Source organism: Hordeum vulgare, chromosome 6H, assembly GCF_904849725.1.
Source record: "Hordeum vulgare subsp. vulgare chromosome 6H, MorexV3_pseudomolecules_assembly, whole genome shotgun sequence".
Classification (NCBI taxonomy): Eukaryota; Viridiplantae; Streptophyta; class Magnoliopsida; order Poales; family Poaceae; genus Hordeum; species Hordeum vulgare.
Window position 1 is genome coordinate 550833916 of NC_058523.1, and position 25259 is coordinate 550859174.

At 45.9% G+C, this 25259-nt stretch overlaps 1 protein-coding gene and 1 pseudogene across 1 annotated transcript; one reads left to right on the forward strand and one right to left on the reverse strand.

Annotated features, from left to right (window-relative positions):
• Positions 1-379: 379 nt before the first annotated feature.
• On the forward strand, positions 380-17376 carry LOC123406234 (annotated as a pseudogene).
• Positions 17377-17807: 431 nt separating this feature from the next.
• On the reverse strand, positions 17808-25256 carry LOC123405851 (the record flags this gene model as incomplete). The annotated part of the gene is made up of 2 exons (XM_045099382.1): positions 17808-18257; positions 25068-25256. Coding segments are annotated over 2 exons (348 nt in total), but the record flags the coding sequence as incomplete, so codon positions are not given.
• Between the last annotated feature and the right edge of the window lie 3 nt (positions 25257-25259).

Sequence of the window (25259 nt, forward strand, 5' to 3'; positions counted from 1 at the left end):
CAAGTCTCGATGACTAGAGGGAGTGCTCGGCTTGAGTCAAGGCCGGGCTCTGCTCAGCTCTTTTTCAGTTTTTCTCAACATAATCTGATAGATGTTCTTTCTTTTTGTTACTACTTAATCTTAGACTTGACGGTATGTGCAATCTCCTCATTTATAAAATAATAACCGGAAAGGTAGAGAAAAAAATAATTGATTTAAAAATGAATTAAACAATTGCAGAAGAGGAAGGTTAGCCACAAAATTTATCAGAATATGTTCACTACTCCCTCTGTACCTAGTTCTTTCCAACTACAATTATTTAGATACAGAGGGAGTAGTTTTGAGTGTATCATATGGAATTATTCAAAGCTTACACTGTTTCTCTAATTCCCAGTGCCATCAATGTTCCGTGTTTGTCCATTGCTTCTCTTGCTATATGTACTCCAAGTGGCATCAGTGGGAGCATTTGACAATACGACTGATGTGGATTCCTTGCTGGCATTGAAGGCAAGCCTAAGCAACCAGCATGGTGTCCTAGCTTCATGGAACACAACGACTCACTACTGTTGGTGGCCAGGCGTAGGTTGCAGCCTTAAGCACAAGCACAGGGTCAGAGTGGTTAACCTCTCTTCAGAGGGCCTTGGTGGCACGATCTCACCTTCCATTGGGAACCTCTCCTTCTTGAGAATTCTAGATCTCAGATGGAACAACTTGCAAGGTGAAATACCTTCAACAATTGGTCGTCTATCTCACCTACGATATCTTGGTTTGGCCAACAACTCACTTCATGGTGATGTAAACGCTGAATTGAAGAATTGCACCAGCCTTCAAATAATGAATATTGGTTCAAACCGTTTGACTGGAGAAATTCCTGTTTGGCTCGGAGACTTGTCAAGTCTCAAGACCATAGACATGCAAGCAAACAACTTCACTGGAATCATCCCATCATCACTTACCAATCTCTCAGAAGTGCGATGAATCTATTTCACAAGAAACCAACTTGAGGGTGCCATCCCTGACGGCCTTGGCAGGCTTGGCAGGCTTGGCAGGCTTGTCTCGATGGGCCTGTCAGACAATCACCTCTCAGGCACCATCCCTACTGCTCTCTTCAACCTTTCCTCTCTAATAGGCTTGGGCATGGCACTAAATAATTTGAGCGGTAAACTGTCCCCAGACATTGGGGATCACCTCCCAAATCTCCTGGCCCTACTCCTTGGTGCTAACCACTTTACAGGAAACCTTCCAGCTTCTCTTGCCAATTTGACTGAGATATATACACTAGATGTCTCCTTGAACAACTTCACCGGAAAATTGCCTCCAGAGATTGGAATGCTCTGTCCAACCTACCTCGGTCTCGGAACAAATCAGTTCATGGCAACTACTGTGCATGACTGGGAATTCATGATGTTGTTGACAAATTGCACACGTCTCATTGGTCTTAACATCGAAATCAACCAGTTATGTGGCGTTCTGCCTAGCTCAGTTGCCAACCTATCAGCACAACTCGAAGTGCTATATGTTGGAGGCAATAAAATTTCTGGAAAGATACCATTTGGTATAGGCAATCTTGTCGGGTTAAATCGATTGGAGCTAGCTACTAACCAATTTAATGGTGCCTTGCCTGACACCATTGGAAGGCTAAATTCACTACAATACCTGGACTTGACAAATAACCTACTGACAGGGTTCATGCCATCCTCCCTTGGAAACTTGACACAACTACTAATTCTGCACACAGATAACAACACGTTTGAGGGGCCTCTTCCAGCAAGCCTCGGGAGACTACCATAGATAACTGCAGCAACCTTTTCAAACAATAAGTTCACAGGCCCATTGCCTAAAGACATCTTTAACATATCATCCCTGTCAGATACCCTGGATTTGTCGAGCAATTTCTTTCTTGGTCCTCTTCCACCTGAAATAGGTGCCATGACAAAGCTTGCACGCCTATACTTATCACATAACAACTTGTCAGGGCCCCTACCTGGTGCACTCAGCAATTGCCAAAGCTTGACAGAACTCCGGTTGGACGATAATTCCTTTGATAGTAGCATTCCGTCATCTATCAGCAAAATGCGAGGTCTGATGGTGCTAAATATTACCAAGAACACACTTTCAGGTGTGATTCCAAAAGATTTAGGGCTAATGAGTGGCCTTGAAAAGTTGTACTTAGCATACAACAACTTGTCTAGTCATATCCCAGAAAGCTTGGAAAACATGGCATCATTGTACCAGTTAGACCTGTCCTTCAACCGTCTGGATGGCAAAGTTCCATCACGGGGAGTGTTCAGTAATGCATCTGGGTTTTCGTTTGGTATGAATTTGGGGCTTTGTGCTGGTATATCAGAGTTACATTTGCCCCCCTGCCAGCCAGAATCAGTGGGACATGGCTTGAGCAAACGCCATTTGACTATCACCCTAGTTACCGCAATTGCTGGCACAATTATCGGTTTGAGTTTGATGCTTGTCTTCTTCACAGTGAGAAAGAAATCAAAAGCTCGGTCTACAACCACAGGAGGATTCCAGTTGATGGATGACAGTTATCCCAGAGTTACTTATGCTGAATTGATCCGAGGAACAAGTGGCTTTGCAGTACAAAATTTGATTGGCAGAGGAAGGTATGGATCGGTGTACAAGTGTTGTTTGCTGGTCAAAAATATGATGACCACAGTAGCTGTAAAGGTTTTTGATCTTCAACAGTCTGGATCTTCCAAAAGCTTTGTAGCTGAGTGTGAGGCACTCAGTAAGATCCGCCATCGCAACTTGATTAGTCTCATAACTTGTTGTTCAAGCTCGGACTCGAACCAAGACGACTTCAAAGCCATTGTTTTCGAGTTCATGCCTAACGGGAGCCTAGATAGGTGGTTACACATGGATGTACATGTATCCAATCAACTCCAAGGCTTGACAATGATGCAGAGACTAAACATTGCAGTTGATATTGTCGATGCACTAGATTATTTGTGTGGAAAAGCTAGATTAACCGTATGCCTAGCAGGGACGGATTGCGTGTTAATATATAGCACAAGATATACAAGGTAGTTATGCCTAAGGATTGATCTCCAAGTCATATCCCTTCGGTACACATGATTTAAACTAACTTATCTCTAAGTCAAATTATCTCTATACGGTTTATACAACACCGTATAGATTACAACTTCCAACACTCCCCCTCAATCGAAACTATCTAAGTTAAGACTGTGTCTAAAAGAGGCTAGCTGTTGTGATGTCAATGGTTTTGTGAAGCCATCCGCCACTTGATCTCCAGTGGATACAAACCGAATGTTCAACTGCTTGCTGACTACCCTTTCTCGAACAAAGTGATAGTCAATCTCTATATGCTTAGTTCTGGCATGGAAGATTGGATTAGCAGAGAGGTACGTAGCACCAAGATTGTCACACCAAAGAGATGTTGATGTTGGATGTGAGACACCCAATTCTGTCAACATATTCTGCACCCATATTATTTCAGTAGTAGCATTGGCTAGTGATTTATACTCAGCTTCTATGCTTGATCTAGACACAGTAGCTTGCTTGCGAGCACTCCAGGAGACTAAGTTGCTGCCCATGAAAACTGCAAATCCCCCTGTTGACCTCCTGTCATCAGGGCATCCTGTCCAATCTGCATCAGAGAAGGCACTGACTAGCATCGAGTCTGACTTACCAAGCTTAAGCCCATGGCCTTTGGTTGCTTGAAGATACCTAAGTATTCTTTTAACAGCTGCAAAGTGTACGCTGGTTGGAGCATGTAAGAACTGGCAAACTTTATTCACTGAGTATGAAATGTCTGGCCTAGTCAATGTTAAGTACTGTAGGGCTCCTACAATACTTCTGTATTTTGTAGCATCTTCTGGCACAAGGACCTTCCTAGAATAAAGAGACAGTTTTTCAGAAGTTGACAAAGGAGTAGGAGATGGCTTACAATTCTTCATGCCTGCTCTCTGAAGAATATCCTCCACATATTTTTCTTGTGATAACACAATGCCATTTGTCACATGTTTTACCTCAATGCCAAGGAAGTAGTGTAGATCACCAAGATCTTTGAGAGCAAAATCCATATGCAAGTCCTTGAGAAGGGCTTCAACAGCTTGAGAGCATGAACTGGTGATAATTATATCATCAACATAAATGAGCATATAAATAGTGACTCCTTTCCTATGATAAAAGAATAAGGAAATATCACCCTTGGAGGGCATAAAACCCAAAGACTGTAATTTGGAGGACAGCCTATAGTACCAAGCTCTTGGTGCTTGTTTGAGACCATACAAAGCTTTGTCAAGTCGGCAAACATGATGTGGGAATTGTGAATTCTCATATCCAGGAGGTTGCCTCATAAACACTTCCTCTTCCAGAACACCATGCAGAAATGCGTTCTTCACATCTAATTGTCGTATGCACCATTCTCTAGATACTGCTACTGAAAGAATAGTGTGAATAGTGGCAGCTTTTACTACAGGACTGAAAGTATCCTCATAGTCAAGCCCGTACCTTTGCTTAAAAACCTTTTGCAACCAACCGAGCCTTGTACCTATCAATGGTGCCATCAGACTTCCTTTTAACTTTATAGACCCATTTGCAGCCGATGACATTTCTTCCCTTGAGAGGAGGAACAAGTCGCCACATGTTGTTCTCCATGAGAGCAGAGTACTCCTCATCCATAGCAGATTTCCAGTTGGACTCACTGAGAGCCTCATCCAAGGTTTGTGGTTCTCCTGTAGAACAAAAAGAACCCCAGCGTACACAACCATCTTTATAAAGTTTAGGTTTATAAATGCCACTACGAGACCTGGTTTGAAGCTGATCAGGTGGCGACGACGATGGTCGAAACAGTGCCTGTTGGAGAGGAGGTGGATGCACGGGAGAAACGGCGGTTGCACCGTCGGTAGACGATGCGCCATGCAGATCAAAGGAGGGGCTGCCACGTGGAGTCCCCGTAGTGGGTGCATGGGGGCGACCAGTGACGGGCGATGTTGGCGTAGAGGAGTCGTCAACCGAGGACCCGACCGACCCGGCAGGTGCTGGTGCGTGGCTGGCATGTGCTGGCGCATGGCTCGAAGACGGTTCGCCCAACCGTCCTGACGAGCGCGTTGATCCGGGGGAGGATCTTCCTGGCGCGTGGCCTGCAGGCGGTTCGCCCGACCGCCCTGGCACTGGCGTCGATCCCGGGGAGGATCCGCCTGGCGCGTGGCCCGCACGCGGTTCGCCCACCCAACCTGGCAGGGGCGCTGATCCCGGGGAGGATCCACCTGGAGGCGTGGCAGCGCGTGACTCCGAGGCTGATTCTGTACCAGAATCAGCACCGGGATCTGCACCCAGATTTTCTGCGCCGTGGGAACCTGGTTGCTGCATGAAATCACGCTCATTTTCTGTAATTTCTTCGCCAGAATTTTCCTGCACACTTGCACCAAGGTTAGTAGATACATACATATGATCAGACTCTGTGACTCCCCCTTGGAAAGGACCGATCATAGGAAAAAGGTTGGGTGGAAGAAGAACTAGCTCCTTGTGGAGTTGGGCGCCGACATTTGGGTGTAAGGTGGCAAAAGGGAAGACGTGTTCATCAAAGACTACATCGCGAGAGATATAAACACGGCCAGAGGTGACATCAAGGCACTTGTACCCTTTGTAGAGATTGCTATATCCTATGAAGACGCACTGTTTAGAGCGAAACTCGAGCTTATGCTTGTTGATGGGCCGAAGGTTTGGCCATACCGCACAACCAAAAATGCGGAGAAAATCATAATTGGGTTTAATATCAAACAAGCGTTCTAGTGGAGTTTGGTGGTGAATGACTCGACTAGGGACACGATTGATAAGATAAACCGCGGTGATAAAAGCTTCATCCCAAAATTTTAAGGGCATAGAGGCATGGGCGAGGAGGGACAAGCCAACCTCGACAATATGGCGATGTTTCCGCTCAGCAGATCCGTTCTGTTGGTGAGCATGAGGGCAGGAGACATGGTGGGAAATACCAATGCGCTCAAAAAAGGAGTTAAGTTTTTGATACTCACCTCCCCAATCAGTTTGCATGGACAAGATCTTGCGATTAAAAAGGCGTTCAACAAGCTGTTGAAAGAGGTGAAACTTCTCAAAAACATCAGACTTATTTTTGAGTAAATAGATCCAAGAGAATTTGCTGAAATCATCTATAAAGCTCACATAATATTTTTGTCTACCAACCGAGAGAGGGCCAGGACCCCATACATCTGAAAACACAAGTTCTAAGGGAAACTTTGATTCACTAGTGGATCGAGGGTAGGGAAGTTGATGGCTTTTTGCCATCTGACAAGCATCACAAACAGAGTGATGATCCCTTTTATTTGAAACAGGAAGTTTAAAATCTCGAAGAATTCTTTGGACTATTGCTAAAGAGGGATGCCCTAGACGCCTATGCCACCGAGATGTAGATGGTGTCGTGACGCCTAGTGCTTGATGCTTTGGAGGGACATCCTGGCGACCCAAAACAGGAAACAAGCCGCCATTACTCTTGCCTTGGAAGATTGTTCTCCGGTTGGCTCGATCCTTAACAAAGAAAATCTCAGGGTAAATCTCAAGAAAAGCATAATTGTCTTTGATAAGCTTATACCCAGATAGGAGACTCTGATCAGACTTTGGAGCATGAAGAATATTTTTAAGTTGGAGAGATCCATGGGGAGTGCTAAGAGTGGAATGACCAATATGTGCTATATCCATACCTTGACCACTTGCCGTGTGAATTTGCTCGGTGCCGGTGTAGCGATCGCGGACAGCAAGTTTTTCAAGCTCGCCTGTCACATGATCTGTTGCACCCGTGTCGAGGTACTAATTTGTGTCCACCCCATAGGAGTGCACAGCATTGGCAGATCGGTTTCCTCCACCACCACTACCAGCGGGATTGCGAACATTGTTGTTGAAGCTGCGATCAAAGCGCTGCTTGCAGCGCCACGCACCGTGCCCCATCTCCTTGCAGGTTTGGCACTTCTCCTGGACACGATCACCACGGCCGCCGCCTCCTTGCCGTGGCGCCCCGCCTGGGCTGGCGTTGTTGGCGGAGTTGTCGTGGTAGCATCCCCCGATGTAGTTGTTGTTGTAGCCCCGGGGACCGCCGCCACCGTTATTTCCACGAGGACGGTTGGAGTTGCCGCGGCCACCACCGCGGGAGGCGTGATTGGCAGAGTGGTTGGATGGGAACGAAGCATGCTGTGCTGCTATGCGGGATTCAGCGGCGAGTAGCAGCGAGAAAAGCTCACCAAGTCCGATCGGTTGATCGGTTGCAGTGCGTGTGGAGATCGCCGACACAAAGCCATTGTGGTCGGGCTCGTGGAGGAGGCCTTGCAGGATGTGGGACACCACATCATCCTCGTCCAGAGGCTTGCCGGCGGCAGCTAGCTCGTCGGCGATGCTCACCATCTTGGTGTAGTATGCGGCGGCCGTCAGATCTCCCTTGCGAGTGTGCTCGATGGCCGAGCGAAGCTGGATCACCCTAGCCCTAGACTGTGAGGCAAAGCTCTGCAGCAAGGCTTTCCAGATGCCAGCGGACGTGGTAAAGGAGCTGACCTGAAGCAAAACCTCGCGAGACAGCGAGGAGATCAGGAAGGTAAGAACCTGCTGATCCTGCGTTACCCATATCGCATGGGCAGGATTTGGAGACTCCGTCGCCTCCTTCTTCTCAGAGACCTCCTTCTCCATGATGAGAACAGCCGGCGGTTCCTGGACCGAGTCTGTTGGGAATATGCCCTAGAGGCAATAATAAATTAGTTATTATTATATTTCTTAGTTCATGATAATCGTTTATTATCCATGCTATAATTGTATTGATTGGAAACACAATACTTGTGTGGATACATAGACAAAACACTGTCCCTAGTAAGCCTCTAGTTGACTAGCTCGTTAATCAAAGATGGTCAAGGTTTCCTGGCCATAGGCAAGTGTTGTCACTTGATAACGGGATCACATCATTAGGAGAATCATGTGATGGACTAGACCCAAACTAATAGACGTAGCATGTTGATCGTGTCATTTTGTTGCTACTGTTTTCTGCGTGTCAAGTATTTATTCCTATGACCATGAGATCATATAACTCACTGACACCGGAGGAATGCTTTGTGTGTATCAAACGTCGCAACGTAACTGGGTGACTATAAAGATGCTCTACAGGTATCTCCGAAGGTGTTAGTTGAGTTAGTATGGATCAAGACTGGGATTTGTCACTCCGTGTGAACGGAGAGGTATCTCGGGGCCCACTCGGTAATACAACATCACACACAAGCCTTGCAAGCAATGTAACTTAGTGTAAGTTGCGGGATCTTGTATTACGGAACGAGTAAAGAGACTTGCCAGTAAACGAGATTGAAATAGGTATACGGATACTGACGATCGAATCTCGGGCAAGTAACATACCGAAGGACAAAGGGAATGACATACGGGATTATATGAATCCTTGGCACTGAGGTTCAAACGATAAGATCTTCGTAGAATATGTAGGATCCAATATGGGCATCCAGGTCCCGCTATTGGATATTGACCGAGGAGTCTCTCGGGTCATGTCTACATAGTTCTCGAACCCGCAGGGTCTGCACACTTAAGGTTCGACGTTGTTTTATGCGTATTTGAGTTATATGGTTGGTTACCGAATGTTGTTCGGAGTCCCGGATGAGATCACGGACGTCACGAGGGTTTCCGGAATGGTCCGGAAATGAAGATTGATATATAGGATGACCTCATTTGGTTACCGGAAGGTTTTCGTGCATTACCGGAAAAGTTTCGGGCTCATCGGTAGTGTACCGGGAGTGCCGGGAGGGGTGCCGGGGACCATCGGGAGGGGTGTCACGCCCCAAGGGGTCTCATGGGCTATGGGAAGAGATAAACCAGCCCCTAGTGGGCTGGAATAAGTTCCCACTAAGGCCCATAAGGTTTGAGAAGGAAAAAACACAAGGTGGAAAGAGTTTCCAAGTGGGAAGGTGGAATCCTACTCCAAGTAGGATTGGAGTAGGACTCCTCCACCTCCAATTTCGGCCAAACCTTTAGGTTTTGAGGCTGCCTCCTCCCCTCCCTCCCACCTATATATACGGAGGTTTTAGGGCTGATTTGAGACGACTTTTCTCACGGCTGTCCGACCACATACCTCCATAGTTTTTCCTCTAGATCGCGTTTCTGCGGAGCTCGGGCGGAGCCCTGCTGAGACAAGATCATCACCAACCTCCGGAGCGCCGTCACGCTGCCGGAGAACTCTTCTACCTCTCCGTCTCTCTTGCTGGATCAAGAAGGCCGAGATCATCGTCGAGCTGTACGTGTGCTGAACGCGGAGGTGCCGTCCGTTCGGTACTAGATCGTGGGACTGATCGCGGGATTGTTCGCGGGGCGGATCGAGGGACGTGAGGACGTTCCACTACATCAACCGCGTTCACTAGCGCTTCTGCTGTACGATCTACAAGGGTACGTAGATCACTCATCCCCTCTCGTAGATGGACATCACCATGATAGGTCTTCGTGCGCGTAGGAAAATTTTTGTTTCCCTTGCGACGTTCCCCAACAGTGGCATCATGAGCTAGGTTCATGCGTAGATGTCTTCTCGAGTAGAACACAAAAGGTTTTGTGGGCGGTGATGTGTGTTTTGCTGCCCTCCTTAGTCTTTTCTTGATTCCGCGGTATTGTTGGATTGAAGCGGCTTGGACCGACATTACTCGTACGCTTACGAGAGACTGGTTTCATCGTTACGAGTAACCCCCTTTGCTCAAAGATGACTGGCAAGTGTCGGTTTCTCCAACTTTAGTTGAATCGGATTTGACCGAGGAGGTCCTTGGATGAGGTTAAATAGCAACTCATATATCTCCGTTGTGGTGTTTGCGTAAGTAAGATGCGATCCTACTAGATACCCTTGGTCACCACGTAAAACATGCAACAACAAAATTAGAGGACGTCTAACTTGTTTTTCAGGATATGATTGTGATATGATGTGGCCAACGATGTGATGTGATATATTGGATGTATGAGATGATCATGTTGTAATAGAAATATCGACTTGCACGTCGATGGTACGGCAACCGGCAGGAGCCATAGGGTTGTCTTTATACTAACATATGTGCTTGCAGATGCGTTTACTATTTTGCTAGGCTGTAGCTTTAGTAGTGATAGCATAAGTAGCACGACAACCACGATGGCAACACGTTGATGGATGATCATGGTGTGGCGCCGGTGACAAGAAGATCGTGCCGGTGCTTTGGTGATGGAGATCAAGAAGCACGTGATGATGGCCATATCATGTCACTTATGAATTGCATGTGATGTTAATCCTTTTATGCACCTTATTTTGCTTAGAACGACGGTAGCATTATGAGGTGATCTCTCACTAAAATTTCAAGACGAAATTGTGTTCTCCCCGACTGTGCACCGTTGCGACAGTTCTTCGTTTCGAGACACCACGTGATGATCGGGTGTGATAGACTCAACGTTCACATACAACGGGTGCAAAACAGTTGCACACGCGGAACACTCGGGTTAAGCTTGACGAGCCTAGCATGTGCAGACATGGCCTCGGAACACATGAGACCGAAAGGTCGAGCATGAATCGTATAGTTGATATGATTAGCATAGGGATGCTTACCACTGAAACTATTCTCGACTCACGTGATGATCGGACTTGAGATAGCGGATTTGGATCATGTACCACTCAAATGACTAGAGAGATGTACTTTTTGAGTGGGAGTTCTTAAGTAATATGATTAATTGAACTAATTGTCATGAACATAGTCTAATGGTCTTTGCGAATTACGATGTAACTTGCGCTATAGCTCTACTGTTTTTATATGTTCCTAGAGAAAATTTAGTTGAAAATTGATAGTAGCAACCTTTGCAGACTGAGTCTGTAAAACCAAGGATTGTCCTCGTTGCTACGCAGAAGGCTTATGTCCTTAATGCACCACTCGGTGTGCTGCACCTCGAGCGTCGTCTGTGGATGCTATGAACATCCGACATACACATTACTGATGACTACACGATAGTTCAGTGCAAGATACTTGATGGCTTAGAAGCAAGGCGCCGAAAACGTTGTAAAACGTCACGGAACATAAGTGATGTTCCGAAGAGATGCAATTGTGATTTCATGCTTGTGCCCTTGTTAAGAGGTACTAGACCTCCAACAAGATTCTTTGACCACAAAGTAAAGGAGAAAAGCTCAATCGTTGAGCATGTGCTCAGATTGTCTGAGTACGACAATCACTTGAATCAAGTGGGAGCTAATCTTCCAGATGAGATAGTGATGGTTCTCCAAAAGTCACTGCCACCAAGCTTTGAGAGCTTCATGATGAACTATGACATATCAAGGATAGATACAATGATCCTTGAGCGATTCGCGACGTTTGACACTGCGAAAGTAGAAATCAAGAAGGAGCATCAATAGTTGATGGTTTGGAAAACCACTAAGTTTCAAGAAAGGCAAGGGCTAGAAGGGATACTTCGTGAAACGGCAAAACAGTTGCTGCGCTAATGAAGAGACCCAAGATTAAACCCAAACCCGAGACTAAGTGCTTCTGTAATAAGGGGAACAGTCACTGAGGCGGAGCAACTCTAGATACTTGGTAGATAAGAAGGCTAGCAAAAGTCGAAAGAAGTATATTTGATATACATAATGTTGATGTGTACTTTACTAGTTCTCCTAGTAGCATGAGGGTATTGGATACCGGTTCGGTTGCTAAGTGATTAGTAACGCGAAATGAAAGCTACGACATAAACGGAGACTAGCTAAAGGCAAGGTGACGATACGTGTTGGAAGTGTTTCCAAGGTTGATATGATCAAACGTCGCACGCTCCCTCTACCATCGGGATTGGTGTTGAACCTAAATAATTGTTATTTGGTGCTTGCGTTAGGCATGAACATGATTGGATCATGTTTATTGCAATACGATTATTCATTCAAAGAGAATAATGGTTACTCTATTTGCTTGAATAATCACCTTCAATGGTTTATTGAATCTCGATTGTAGTGTTACACATTGGTGCCAAAAGATACGAGTTAAATGATGATAGTACCACTTACTTGTGGCACTGCCGCTTGAGTCATGTTAGTATGAATTGCATGAAGAGGCTCCATGCTGATGGATCTTTACTCACCTGATTTCGAATCACTAGTGACATGCAAATCATACCACATGAGCAAGGCCTTGTTTTCATTGAGATGAAACAAGATAGTAACTTGTTGGAAGTGATACATTTTGATGTATGCAGTCCAGTGAGTGCTGAGGCACGCAGTGGATATCATTATGTTCTTACTTCACTGACGACTTGAGTAGATACAGGAGTATTTACTTAATGAATCACAAGTCTGAAATATTGAAAAGTTCAATTCTGTTTCAGAGTGAAGTTCGTCGTAACAAGAGGATGAACTGTCTACGATATGATCATAGAAATGAATATCTGAGTTACGAGTTTTTGGTACACAGTTAAGACAATGTGGAAATTGTTTCACAGTTCATGCCACCTCGAACATCATGGTGTGATGATGTGTCTGAACGTCATACCACGCACTATTTAGTATGGTGCATGATGTGATGTATCTTATCGAATTACCACTATCGTTTATGGGTTATGCATTAGAGACAACCACATTCACTTTAAATAGGGCACCGCGTATTTCCGTTGAGATGACACAGTATAGACTGAGGTTTAGAGAAATCTAAACTGTCGTTTCTTGAAAGTTTGGGGCTTCGAAACTTATGTGAAAAAGGTTTTAGTCTGATAAGCTCGAACCCAAAGCGGATAAATGCATCTTCATAGGATATCCAAAACAGTTGGGTACATCTCCTATCTCAGATCCGAAAGCAAAGTGTTTGTTTCTAGAAAAGGATCCTTTCTCAAGAAAAGGTTTATCTCGAAAGAATTGAGTGGGAGGGTAGTAGAACTTGATGAGGTTATTGAACCATCACTTCAACCAGTGTGTAGCAGGGCGTAGGAAGTTGTTCCTGTGGCGCCTACACCAATTGAAGTGGAAGCTGATGATGGTGATCATTGAGCTTCGAATCAAGTTACTACAAACCTCGTAGGTCGACAAGGTCGCGTACTGCTGCAGAGTAGTACGGTAACCCTGTCTTGGAGGTCATGTTGTTGAGCAACAGTGAACCTACGAGTTATGGAGAAAGCGATGGTGGGCCCAGATTCCGACAAATGGCTGGAAGCCATGAAATCCGAGAGAGGATCCATGTGTGAAACCAAAGTGTAGACTTTGGTAGAACTACTTGATGGTCATGGGACTATTGGGTAAAATGGATCTTTAAAAGAAGACAGACGATGATGGTGATAAGTCACTATTAAGAAAAGCTCGACTTGTCGCAAAGATGTTTTCGACAAGATCAAACAGTTGACTATGATGAGTCTTTCTCACTCGTAGCGATGCTAAAGGTCTGTTAGAATTATGTTAGTAGTTGCTGCATTATTTATGAAATATTGCACATAGGATGTCAAAACATTGTTTCCTCGACGGTTTCCTTGAGCAAACATTGTATGTGATACAACCAGAAGGTTTTGTCGATCCTAAAGATACTAGCAAGTATGCAAGCTCCAGTGATCCTTCAATGGACTGGTGCAAGCATCTCGGAGTTGGAATAAGCACTTTGATGAGATGATCAAAGATTTTGGGTGTGTACAAGGTTTATGAGAAACTTGTATTTCCAAAGAAGTGAGTGGGAGCACTATAGAATTTCTGATAGGTATATGTGGTTGACATATTGTGGATCAGAAGTAATGTAGAATTTCTGTAAAGCAGACAAGATTGTTTGAAAGAAGTTTTCAAAGGAGTACCTGGATTACGCTACTTGAACATTGAGCATCAAAGATCTATGGAGATAGATCGAAAACGCTTAATGGAAGTTTCAACAAGATGCATGCCTTGACAAGTTTTTGAAAGAGTTCAAAATAGATCAGCAAAGAAGGAGTTCTTGGTTGCGTTGTGAGGTGTGAATTTGAGTAAGACTCAAAACCCGACCACGGCAGAATAAAGAGAATAGACGAAGGTCGTCTTCTATGCCTTAGCCGTAGAATCTAAAGTATGCCATGCTGTGTACCGCACCTAATGTGTGCCTTGACTCAAAGTCTGTTGAGGGTACAGAGAGTGATCCATGATTGAATCACTAGCAGCGGTCAAAATTTATCCTTAGTAACAAATGGACTAAGGAATTTTTCTCGATTATGGAGGTGGTTAAAGAGTTCGTCGTAAAGGGTAACGTCGATGCAAGCTTTGACACTAATCTGAATAACTATGAGTAGTGAAACGGATTCATATAGTAGAGTGGATATTTGGAGCATTTCCGAATAGCACGTAGTAGCAGCATCTATAAGATAACATAAAGATTTGTAAAGAACGCACGGATCTGAAAGTTTCAGAACCGTTGACTAAAACCTCTCTCACAAGCAAGACATGATCAGACCCCATAACTATATGGGTGTTGGATTCGTTGGAATCACATGGTGATGTGAACTAGATTATTGACTCTAGTGCAAGTGGGAGACTGTTGGAAATATGCCCTAGAGGCAATAATAAATTAGTTATTATTATATTTCTTAGTTCATGATAATCGTTTATTATCCATGCTATAATTGTATTGATTGGAAACACAATACTTGTGTGGATACATAGACAAAACACTGTCCCTAGTAAGCCTCTAGTTGACTAGCTCGTTAATCAAAGATGGTCAAGGTTTCCTGGCCATAGGCAAGTGTTGTCACTTGATAACGGGATCACATCATTAGGAGAATCATGTGATGGACTAGACCCAAACTAATAGACGTAGCATGTTGATCGTGTCATTTTGTTGCTACTGTTTTCTGCGTGTCAAGTATTTATTCCTATGACCATGAGATCATATAACTCACTGACACCGGAGGAATGCTTTGTGTGTATCAAACGTCGCAACGTAACTGGGTGACTATAAAGATGCTCTACAGGTATCTCCGAAGGTGTTAGTTGAGTTAGTATGGATCAAGACTGGGATTTGTCACTCCGTGTGAACGGAGAGGTATCTCGGGGCCCACTCGGTAATACAACATCACACACAAGCCTTGCAAGCAATGTAACTTAGTGTAAGTTGCGGGATCTTGTATTACGGAACGAGTAAAGAGACTTGCCAGTAAACGAGATTGAAATAGGTATACGGATACTGACGATCGAATCTCGGGCAAGTAACATACCGAAGGACAAAGGGAATGACATACGGGATTATATGAATCCTTGGCACTGAGGTTCAAACGATAAGATCTTCGTAGAATATGTAGGATCCAATATGGGCATCCAGGTCCCGCTATTGGATATTGACCGAGGAGTCTCTCGGGTCATGTCTACATAGTTCTCGAACCCGCAGGGTCTGCACACTTAAGGTTCGACGTTGTTTTATGCGTATTTGAGTTATATGGTTGGTTACCGAATGTTGTTCGGAGTCCCGGATGAGATCACGGACGTCACGAGGGTTTCCGGAATGGTCCGGAAACGAAGATTGATATATAGGATGACCTCATTTGGTTACCGGAAGGTTTTCGTGCATTACCGGAAAAGTTTCGGGCTCATCGGTAGTGTACCGGGAGTGCCGGGAGGGGTGCCGGGGACCATCGGGAGGGGTGTCACGCCCCAAGGGGTCTCATGGGCTATGGGAAGAGATAAACCAGCCCCTAGTGGGCTGGAATAAGTTCCCACTAAGGCCCATAAGGTTTGAGAAGGAAAAAACACAAGGTGGAAAGAGTTTCCAAGTGGGAAGGTGGAATCCTACTCCAAGTAGGATTGGAGTAGGACTCCTCCACCTCCAATTTCGGCCAAACCTTTAGGTTTTGAGGCTGCCTCCTCCCCTCCCTCCCACCTATATATACGGAGGTTTTAGGGCTGATTTGAGACGACTTTTCTCACGGCTGTCCGACCACATACCTCCATAGTTTTTCCTCTAGATCGCGTTTCTGCGGAGCTCGGGCGGAGCCCTGCTGAGACAAGATCATCACCAACCTCCGGAGCGCCGTCACGCTGCCGGAGAACTCTTCTACCTCTCCGTCTCTCTTGCTGGATCAAGAAGGCCGAGATCATCGTCGAGCTGTACGTGTGCTGAACGCGGAGGTGCCGTCCGTTCGGTACTAGATCGTGGGACTGATCGCGGGATTGTTCGCGGGGCGGATCGAGGGACGTGAGGACGTTCCACTACATCAACCGCGTTCACTAGCGCTTCTGCTGTACGATCTACAAGGGTACGTAGATCACTCATCCCCTCTCGTAGATGGACATCACCATGATAGGTCTTCGTGCGCGTAGGAAAATTTTTGTTTCCCTTGCGACGTTCCCCAACAGAGTCGTCCAGGTAGCCCATCATGCCAACAGCTTTGATGTGCGGGAGAACTTGCGTGCGCCACACCAAGAAGTTTTCGCGGGTTAATTTTTCAGAGATGGTGTGGCCAAGGGATGCGAGGGAGGGTGTGGCCATTGCGACGGCGAAGGAGGAGCTCGACATGTTAGATGTGATAGGAAGAGGTGGCTCTGAATACCATGTGAAAAAGCTAGATTAACCGTATGACTAGCAGGGACGGATTGCGTGTTAATATATAGCACAAGATATACAGGGTAGTTATGCCTAAGGATTGATCTCCAAGTCATATCCCTTCGGCACACATGATTTAAACCAACTTATCTCTAAGTCAAGATTATCTCTATACGGTTTATAAAACACCGTATAGATTACAACTTCCAACACAACAACTGTGAACCACCGATAATCCATTGTGACTTGAAGCCAAACAACATTCTTCTCAATGAGGATTTAGTTGCTCACGTTGGGGACTTCGGCCTTGCAAAGATCCTTTCTGAACCAACAGAGGAGCAACCGATCAATTCAAAGAGATCAACTGGAATAAGAGGAACAATTGGATACGTCGCTCCTGGTAATTCAACTTTTCTCTAATACTACATACAGAACAACATTTATTTTGCATGCAAAATCACTAATTCTTGTCCATGCAGAATATGGCGAAGGTGGCCAAGTTTCTTCATGTGGAGATGTATACAGCCTCGGAACTGTCATCCTCGAGTTGTTTACAGGCATGGCGCCTACTCATGACATGTTCAGAGACGGGTTGACCCTGCAGAAATCTGCCGAGAATGCATTTCCAGGGATGCTAATGCAGATTGTTGATCCAGTCCTACTGGCCATTGAAGAAGCCAGTGCTGATAGGTTGCGGGATGGAAGCAACACAATGGAACATGGCAGCAATGCTATATTCTCTGTCATGAAGGTTGCGCTATCATGCAGCAAGCATGCACCGACAAAGAGAATGTGCATCAAAGATGCTGCTGCTGCGATTCACAGGATAAGGGATAGCTATGTTAAAATAAGACAAAATGAAGAAGTCGTTACAGCTAATGCAAGGCATTTTGCTGAAACATCCAGGTCATCCCCCTGAAGTGGCGTTACACACTCATGCTTAATTAATTGGCTTTGTACTATTTACTCCACATTTAGTTTCGATATGTTGAAGGTGAGTCTTGGCGCAGTGGTAAAGTTGCTGCCTTGTGACCTGGGTTCAAGTCCCCGACCCTTCTCCGGACCCTACGCGAGCGGGAGCTACATGCACCGGGCTGACTTTTTTTTTTTAGTTTCGATATGTTAATTTCTGGCTATCCATGTTCTGTCAGCTTGTTATCTATCCTTTGTAGTTTGTTTGGCACTCTGCCTGTCTGTAACAGTTATTATGATTTGTACATGGGGATGATCATGAACAGCTAATTTCATTTGTATTGGCTCACGTTTATCCTGTCTTTGCCAAATCTAGATATTTGTGAATTTCCTTTCATCTAAAAGAAAGCTATAACAGCATGGCATATACACTAAGAGTTCAAGGGATCACTGTATGATGGGATACCTGTATAAATGAAGGGCGGATACAAGTTGAGTATGCTATCTTACTTCTGTTCTACTAAAAGAAGAAAAAAAAGGGAAACTTTTATATTTTTTTTAGAAAAGGAGGCCTCGCCCCGGCCTCTGCATCGGGAGATGCATACAGCCATATATTAAGCAAACAGAGTCTTCACAAAGTACAAAACTGACGAAAGGAAAAAAGTTTAAATAAAAAGATACATGGCGATCAGCGCGCCGAGGCCTGAAGTGGCTAAAGGATGTATATGTCTAAACACCTATTCTATTAATATGCCGCCATCCAAACCGGTTGAAGATACCCTGTGCTACCATCTTCCAACGGACACACCCAGTAACCATAGGCTCCCTGACTGCCACAGGAGTTAGTAACGACCATGTACGGATCAGTGCGGTAGTTCTGAAGATAACCTGCAGAAAGTGGATATCACGAAGTCTGTTAAAAACCAAATCATTTCTGCTATTCCATAAAGCCCATAGAAGAGCACATGCTCCGACACGAATAGATTTGGCCAATTGAACATCGATTCCCTGTAACCACGTTCCAAATAACGAGTTCAAGTTAACAGGAGGAGGGATGTTAAAAGTAATATGAATTGAGCGCCAAACAAGTTTAGCCATAGGACAATCGAGAAAGAGGTGTTGAATACTCTCTATCCTTGGACAAAAGCTACATCTGGGGCTACCTTTTCAATTCCGTTTGGCCAGATTATCCTTAGTTAAAATAACTCCCTTGTGAACAAACCACAAGAAAACTTTAATTCTAAGAGGCACTCTGACCTTCCAAATATGTAGGGTTTTTGGAATAGGTACGGAATCAATGAGATCAGAATACATGGATTTAACCGTAAACAACCCGTTCGATGTTAATCTCCAAGAAATTCGATCAATCCTATCAGAGAGGTTAACCTCCATTAACCTTCTAACCAGATGCAACCAGGAAACCCATCTATCACCAACTAAAGATCTACGGAATTGAATATTAAGGGGTATCTCGTGAAATACTGCCACAACGGACACTTGTCGACATTGGGCAATATGGTACAATCGCGGGTATTGAAGAGCTAAAGGCGAATCTCCTAGCCAGGAATCTTCCCAGAATCTAGTCAATTCCCCATTACCAATGATAAACCTCGATATGTGGAAGAATGAGTTCTTTACCCGCATCAGACCCTTCCAGAACGGCGAGTCTAATGGTCTAGCCGTAACCTGAGATAAAGTTTTGGAGTGAAGGTACTTATTCGTCAGAATTTGTACCCACATTCCTTCGGATTCCATCGATAAACGAAACAGCCACTTGCTGAGAAGGCATCTATTTTTGGTCTCCAAATTTTCAATTCCTAAACCTCCTTGATCTTTAGGGCGGCAAATAATATCCCATTTAGCCAGCCTATACTTAGTTGTAACCTCATCACTTTGCCAGAAGAAACGTTATCGGTAGAAATCCAATCTTTTTCGTGCCCCCACAGGTACCTCAAAAAAAGATAAAAGGAACATAGGCATACTTGTTAATACTTAATTGACCAGCATTAACCTACCTCCGTAAGAAAGAAGCTTACCTTTCCAACTACTAAGTTTCTTTTCAAACCGTTCCTCAATGCATTTCCACTCAACATTTGTAAGTTTACGATGATGAATGGGAATTCCTAAGTACGTAAGAGGTAAGTCCCCAGCCACACACCCAAACAGCTGATTATAAATATGTTGTTGGTTTTTGGCTTCACCAAAACAAAACAACTCACTTTTATTGAAGTTAATCTTCAGCCCAGATAACTGTTCAAAAAGGTAAAGGATGAGCTTAAGATTTTTAGCTTTGACTAGATCATGCTCCATGAAGAGTATCGTATCATCAGCATATTGTAGAATAGATACACCCCCATCCACCAAATGAGGTACTAATCTACCTACAAGGTCCTTTTCGTTAGCTCTCTTAATCAAAAGAGCCAACATATCCGCAACAATATTGAAAAGAATAGGAGACATTGGATCCCCTTGTCTTAGCCCCTTAAGTGTCTGGAAGAAGTGACCAATGTCATCATTGACCTTGATCCCGACACTCCCTCTTGTAGTAAAAGAATCTATGTGCTTTCGCCATAACTCATCGAACCCCTTCATCCGCAAGGTTTGTTGCAAAAAGGACCATTTCACTTTATCATAGGCCTTTTCGAAATCCACTTTAAAGATCACTCCATTAAGTTTCTTTGAGTGGACTTCGTGCAGAGTCTCATGAAGAACTACTACCCCTTCAAGTATATTACGCCCAGGCATAAATGCGGTTTGCGAAGATTGCACCACTGAATGTGCCATCTTAGTTAGTCTATCCGTTCCAACCTTTGTGAATATTTTGAAACTAACATTAAGCAAACATATCTGGCGAAACTGCTCAATACGGGTCGCCCTTCCTTCTTTGGTATCAACGTTATAGTACCAAAATTCAGATGGAAGAGCTGTAGGTTACCAGCGTACAGATCATCAAACATTGTCATAAGATCCGCCTTGATGATATGCCAGCAGTTTTTGTAAAACTCCGCCGGAAACCCATCAGGACCAGGGGCCTTGCCACTCTTCAAACCACCTATCGCATCAAGCACCTCTTTCTCCGAGAAAGGAGCAGATAAAGACTCATTATCAGCCTCACCGACTTGAGAAATATCTGCTACCAGGTGCTCGTCCATAGTCACAAAACTATCATGATGAGCACCAAAAAGCTGTTTATAATAGTTTGAGATGTACAATTTTAAGTTCTCATGACCTACTATTGTACCCTCATCCTGTTCAAGCTGCACTATCCTCTTCTTCCTGTGTTTGCCATTGGCTACTAAGTGAAAGAACTTAGTGTTATTATCCCCAAGGATGATTGCTCTAACTTTGGCTCTATTCGCCCACTTCATTTCCTCCTCTCTAAGAAGAGTAGGAAGCCTTTGTTCGGCCTCAAATCTGAGATGACGATCATTTTCATCCAGCAAACAGCATTCAGCCTTTTGATCAAGCTCATCTATAAATTTAATGAGTCTTTCCCGCTCATCTTTATATGTCCCCGAGACATGCTTAGCCCAACCGCGAAGGTATTGTCTCAGGTGTCTAATTTTATTTTGCCATCGTTCTAGATTAGATGCTCCACCCGAAGTCCTATTCCATTCCCTGGCAATCATCTCCATAAAGCCCCCCCTTAAAAACCAGTTGGATTCGAAAGAGAAACTGTCTCGATTACCCATATGTGATGCATCCCCTGTATCCAACAGAAGGGGAGTATGATCGGAGATCGCCCGTTGAAGTGCACGCACTGTAACCAAAGGGAATTTCTGTTCTCAATCAACACTAGTAAGAACTCTATCCAACTTTTCAAAAGTTTGATTAGGTAAGGAATTTGCCCATGTGAAATTCCTGCCTGAGAGTTCTATCTCCCGCAATTCAAGGCTCTCAATAATAGTATTGAACAAAATGGCCATCTACCATCAAAATTGTCATTGTTCTTTTCATACGCCCATCGAATAATATTGAAATCACCACCTATCAATAATGGCAATTTCTTATCGCATATTCGAACTAAATCCGCCAAGAATTCATATTTAAGTTCAGGTTGAGCAGCCCCGTAAACCGCTACAAGAGCCCACCTGAAACCATCCATTTTGGATGTGATTTTAAATTTGACCGCAAAATCGCCAAACACTACTTCCCTAACCTGAAGTGTGTCACATCTGACACCAAGTAAGATCCCCTCGGATCTTCCTCTTGGAGGTAGACAATGCCAATCAAAATCAATCCCTGCGGAAAGAGAACTCAGAAACTGAGATGAGAATTTATCTCTCCCTGTCTCCAAAACGGCAATAAAGTCCAGCTGATGCTCCACCGTGGCGTCAGCAAGGAATCTTGTTTTAGCCAAGTCACGTAGACCTCTGCTATTCCAAAAAATTCCTCTCATCTTTCATCATAGAATTTCTTAGCAGTCTTAAACCGGGCACTCCTACGGACAGCCGACACCGGATAAACTTTTCTTTTCCATGTCCATTTCATTTTCTCCCCATGTCCCTGGTCCGTATAACCAGGAGTACATGACTCGGTTTGACAAGCACGCTCAGCAACTGAACTATCATCAAGAAACGAATCCTGACCCACCTTAAGCTCATCTATGGGAAGCAGATTCTCACATAGAGAATTCAGCCCCCCAAGGTCACTAATCTCCGCATCAGTCATCGGCTTAACCGCCGCCAAGTTCCTAACATTATCCAGAGCCCTATCTACCTCTAGATCAAGTAGATCATTAATAGATTTTGCAACTTCAGCGTTTGAATTACCGAGTGATACCCCAATAGTCGTGGCTTTATCAATAATCTCTAGAGGGGAAAATTGCAGAATAGAATGCTCTAAATTAACAGACATACCTGTTGACGATTCCGCATCCCTCAATTTTGCAACACGCGTCGCACGACCCACCTGCAGGTCATCTGCATCAGGCTGCCCCTGAATCTGCTCGCTGACCCTCCTATCCAGAGCCACAGGATCTGGAATACCGCCAAACTGAATGACAACATCCTTGGAAAATCAACACACCTCCAAGTTACCTCCCCCATTATCAATCATCTCCGTCACCGGAGCCACAGGAGAGTCATCGGCAAGCATCTCAGCCAGAAGACTCTGATTAGGGGCCACAGAGTCCCCCTCGACAATCCCCATGCTCTGCACAGACAACGTTGTCCTAGCTTCCTCCTGCCTGAGCATAGGCATCAAGCCTGACCGACACCGCTTCTCGCTGGAAGGAGCCGAAGCGCAGCTGTGTCCCTGGGGTACCTACGACGCCACCAGAGGCCGACGCGCCCTCTCCAGACTTCGGTTCCACAGCAGCCGACCCAGGAGCAGCACCTGAATGAGGTGAAGGCTTTCCTTTGTCCGCATCTTTAGCACCCGACTCGCCATCCTTGTCTGGCATATCGACGTCAGGATCCACCGTGACCTGAGCAGCCGTCGGTGGACTCTCGATCTCAAGACGAAGGGTAAATCTCTTACCCTCAAAAATCTAGAGTACTTCCTCCGGGATCAGTCCATTATCAAGAACACTAACAAACACCCGTACCGCTCCGTTAGCACGCGTGTACGCTATGTCCACTTGCTCCGTTTTACCAATCAGGGGACCAAAACTCCAAGCCACGAAGAAATCGTTGACTGCCTTAGACGGAGCTCCATAAAAGCGGACCCAAACCTGATCAAGAGGAACCCCCTGAGGCTCATCACCCTTCCACACATCAAACTCCAGGATACAACTCGTGCTAGGCACTCTGCACATGCCAAACTTGAGTAAACGAGCAAGATCATCTTTGGAAGGAAACGCCACCTTGAAAACAGTCTCCAAAATCGCAATAGACTCCCAACGAAAAGTTGATGACACAAGATCTCGAAGCTGTTGCACCACCTGGTCCACTGTCATCTTACCACTGGCAACAGTGACCTTACCAATAAGAGCCACATCTGGCACATGCAACGTTGTGGACACAGCTGGGGACTCAAAAAACACAAGCTCCTCAGAACAAATCTCATAAATAGCCATAACGGGCATCGGACCCGTCATAAGAGGACACGAAGAAGATCCATGCACGGGCTTGAGACATAACTCGCAAAGAACAGCCGAACATTCGAACACAAAATGCCCGTTCTCACCACACCGATAGCACGTCATATTTTCCTTCTTTCGCGCCCACTTAGTTGGTCGGTCTCCTCCCTCCATCCTGGGAGCGATATTACCTCTGTCCACAGCAACACCAGCCTCCACAGTCCCTAGCGACGGAGGGAGAGAGATTGAAGGCGCCTCGGGTTGGGGTTGCGCATGCTCGACCTTGTCTGCAGCAGCAGAATCCACCTGAGGCGGAGCTCTCCTGCCACCTCCACGGCCTCCCCACCGCTGCCGATATCCACCTCTCTTAGGACCAGCCGGCCCCGGCACAAAGTTCCCTGTGGGGCCCGAGAAACCCTGACCATGGCCAGCATTAGACTGCCATGCGTAACCACGACCTCCACCATGCGACGAAGATCCGCGATGCTGACCAACGCCATATGCGTTAACTCCATCGTCTCCCCAACGACCACGGGGCTGCATGCGGTTGATCTCATCCCCAGCCTGCCCTCCCGTCACTCCAGAAGGTGTTGCGGCCTGCACCCCCACCGCCGCAGGAGACGCAGCCGACTTGGCAACAGTCTGTGCAGGGATGCGGGACCCTGGCCGTGAGCTCTGCACGTTCCCTGGCTCCTAGCCGACGGCGTGCTCTGGGCCGACAAAGATCGCGGCAAGGGCGCTCCTCTCCCAGCCATGCCGAGCGATCGAAAGGCAGGAACGAACGGCGCTCGACCAGACTTCTGTCGTGGGAATCCAACCCTAGCGATCTTACGTACGGACAGAGCGCCCAGGCCAGAGTCCTTCTGGCGTACAAGCAGCCCATCATCGGGCCGACTTACCCCAGACTGGGCCAAATACCCAGCCTGCGGGCCAACGCGCACCGATGTAGAAATAGCTGGCCCATCCGCAAATATAGCGGCAGCCAGGAAACTGTCCCGCATACCGCGCCTGGACTGCGCCATCAACGCCGTACCTGATGGAGTATGAACCGAAGGCAGTGGTTTGAGCTGGCGCTGGTTCAAATCTTCCTCAGGCCAGCAACCAGGTTTGAAGAAGTCAGAAAAAGAAATGGGATGCCTACTCACCTTAGGAAGAGGCCCGATCCAAGGTTTCGGCCGGGGAGCCCCCTTCTTCTTCCTTGGTAATGGGATGTCTCGTTGCAGCTTGCACTCCACCGACACCCCCAATGGCGAAGCTGGAGATACCGGGGATGGAACCGAAGAACACGAAGCCGAAGGAGCCTCAACCTCGACGTCCGAGTCATCCTCCTGATCTGCAAGAACCCAGAATCTCCCACCAAAACGAGAAGGAACCAAAGCATCATGTATCTTCTCACAAGAGCTCCCCAAGAAAGAAGGTTTTAACAAAAAAACTTGAAATCCATCCATCTCAGTCTCTAGCCCGATCCTCAGTTCATCGGCTATAAGATAACAACCTGCAAGAATATCTCCCTCCGCATCTCTAATAGTCGCCCACCCTGACGATTGATGAATAACCAGCGAACCGAATTGATCTACCCTGGCTTCATCGTTAGAAAGTGAGAACCGAACCTCCCAACGACGGTGCACACCTGCAGAACAGCCATCGGTGAGAGAAGGAACTCCAGAAAGACTCACTTGGGTCTCACACGACGACTTCCCGATCTCCGCGAAAGGCTCCCTGTCGTCGAGAAGAATCGCGCCGATCTCACCACGGGCAGATCCGCCGCACGCATGGTCGGTGTTAGACCCCCCGCCCTTCACGCCAGGGTCCTCACCCGCCGCAGCGGCTGCCGTCGCCTCTGTTGTCGCCTCAGCAGTCTCCCCCCC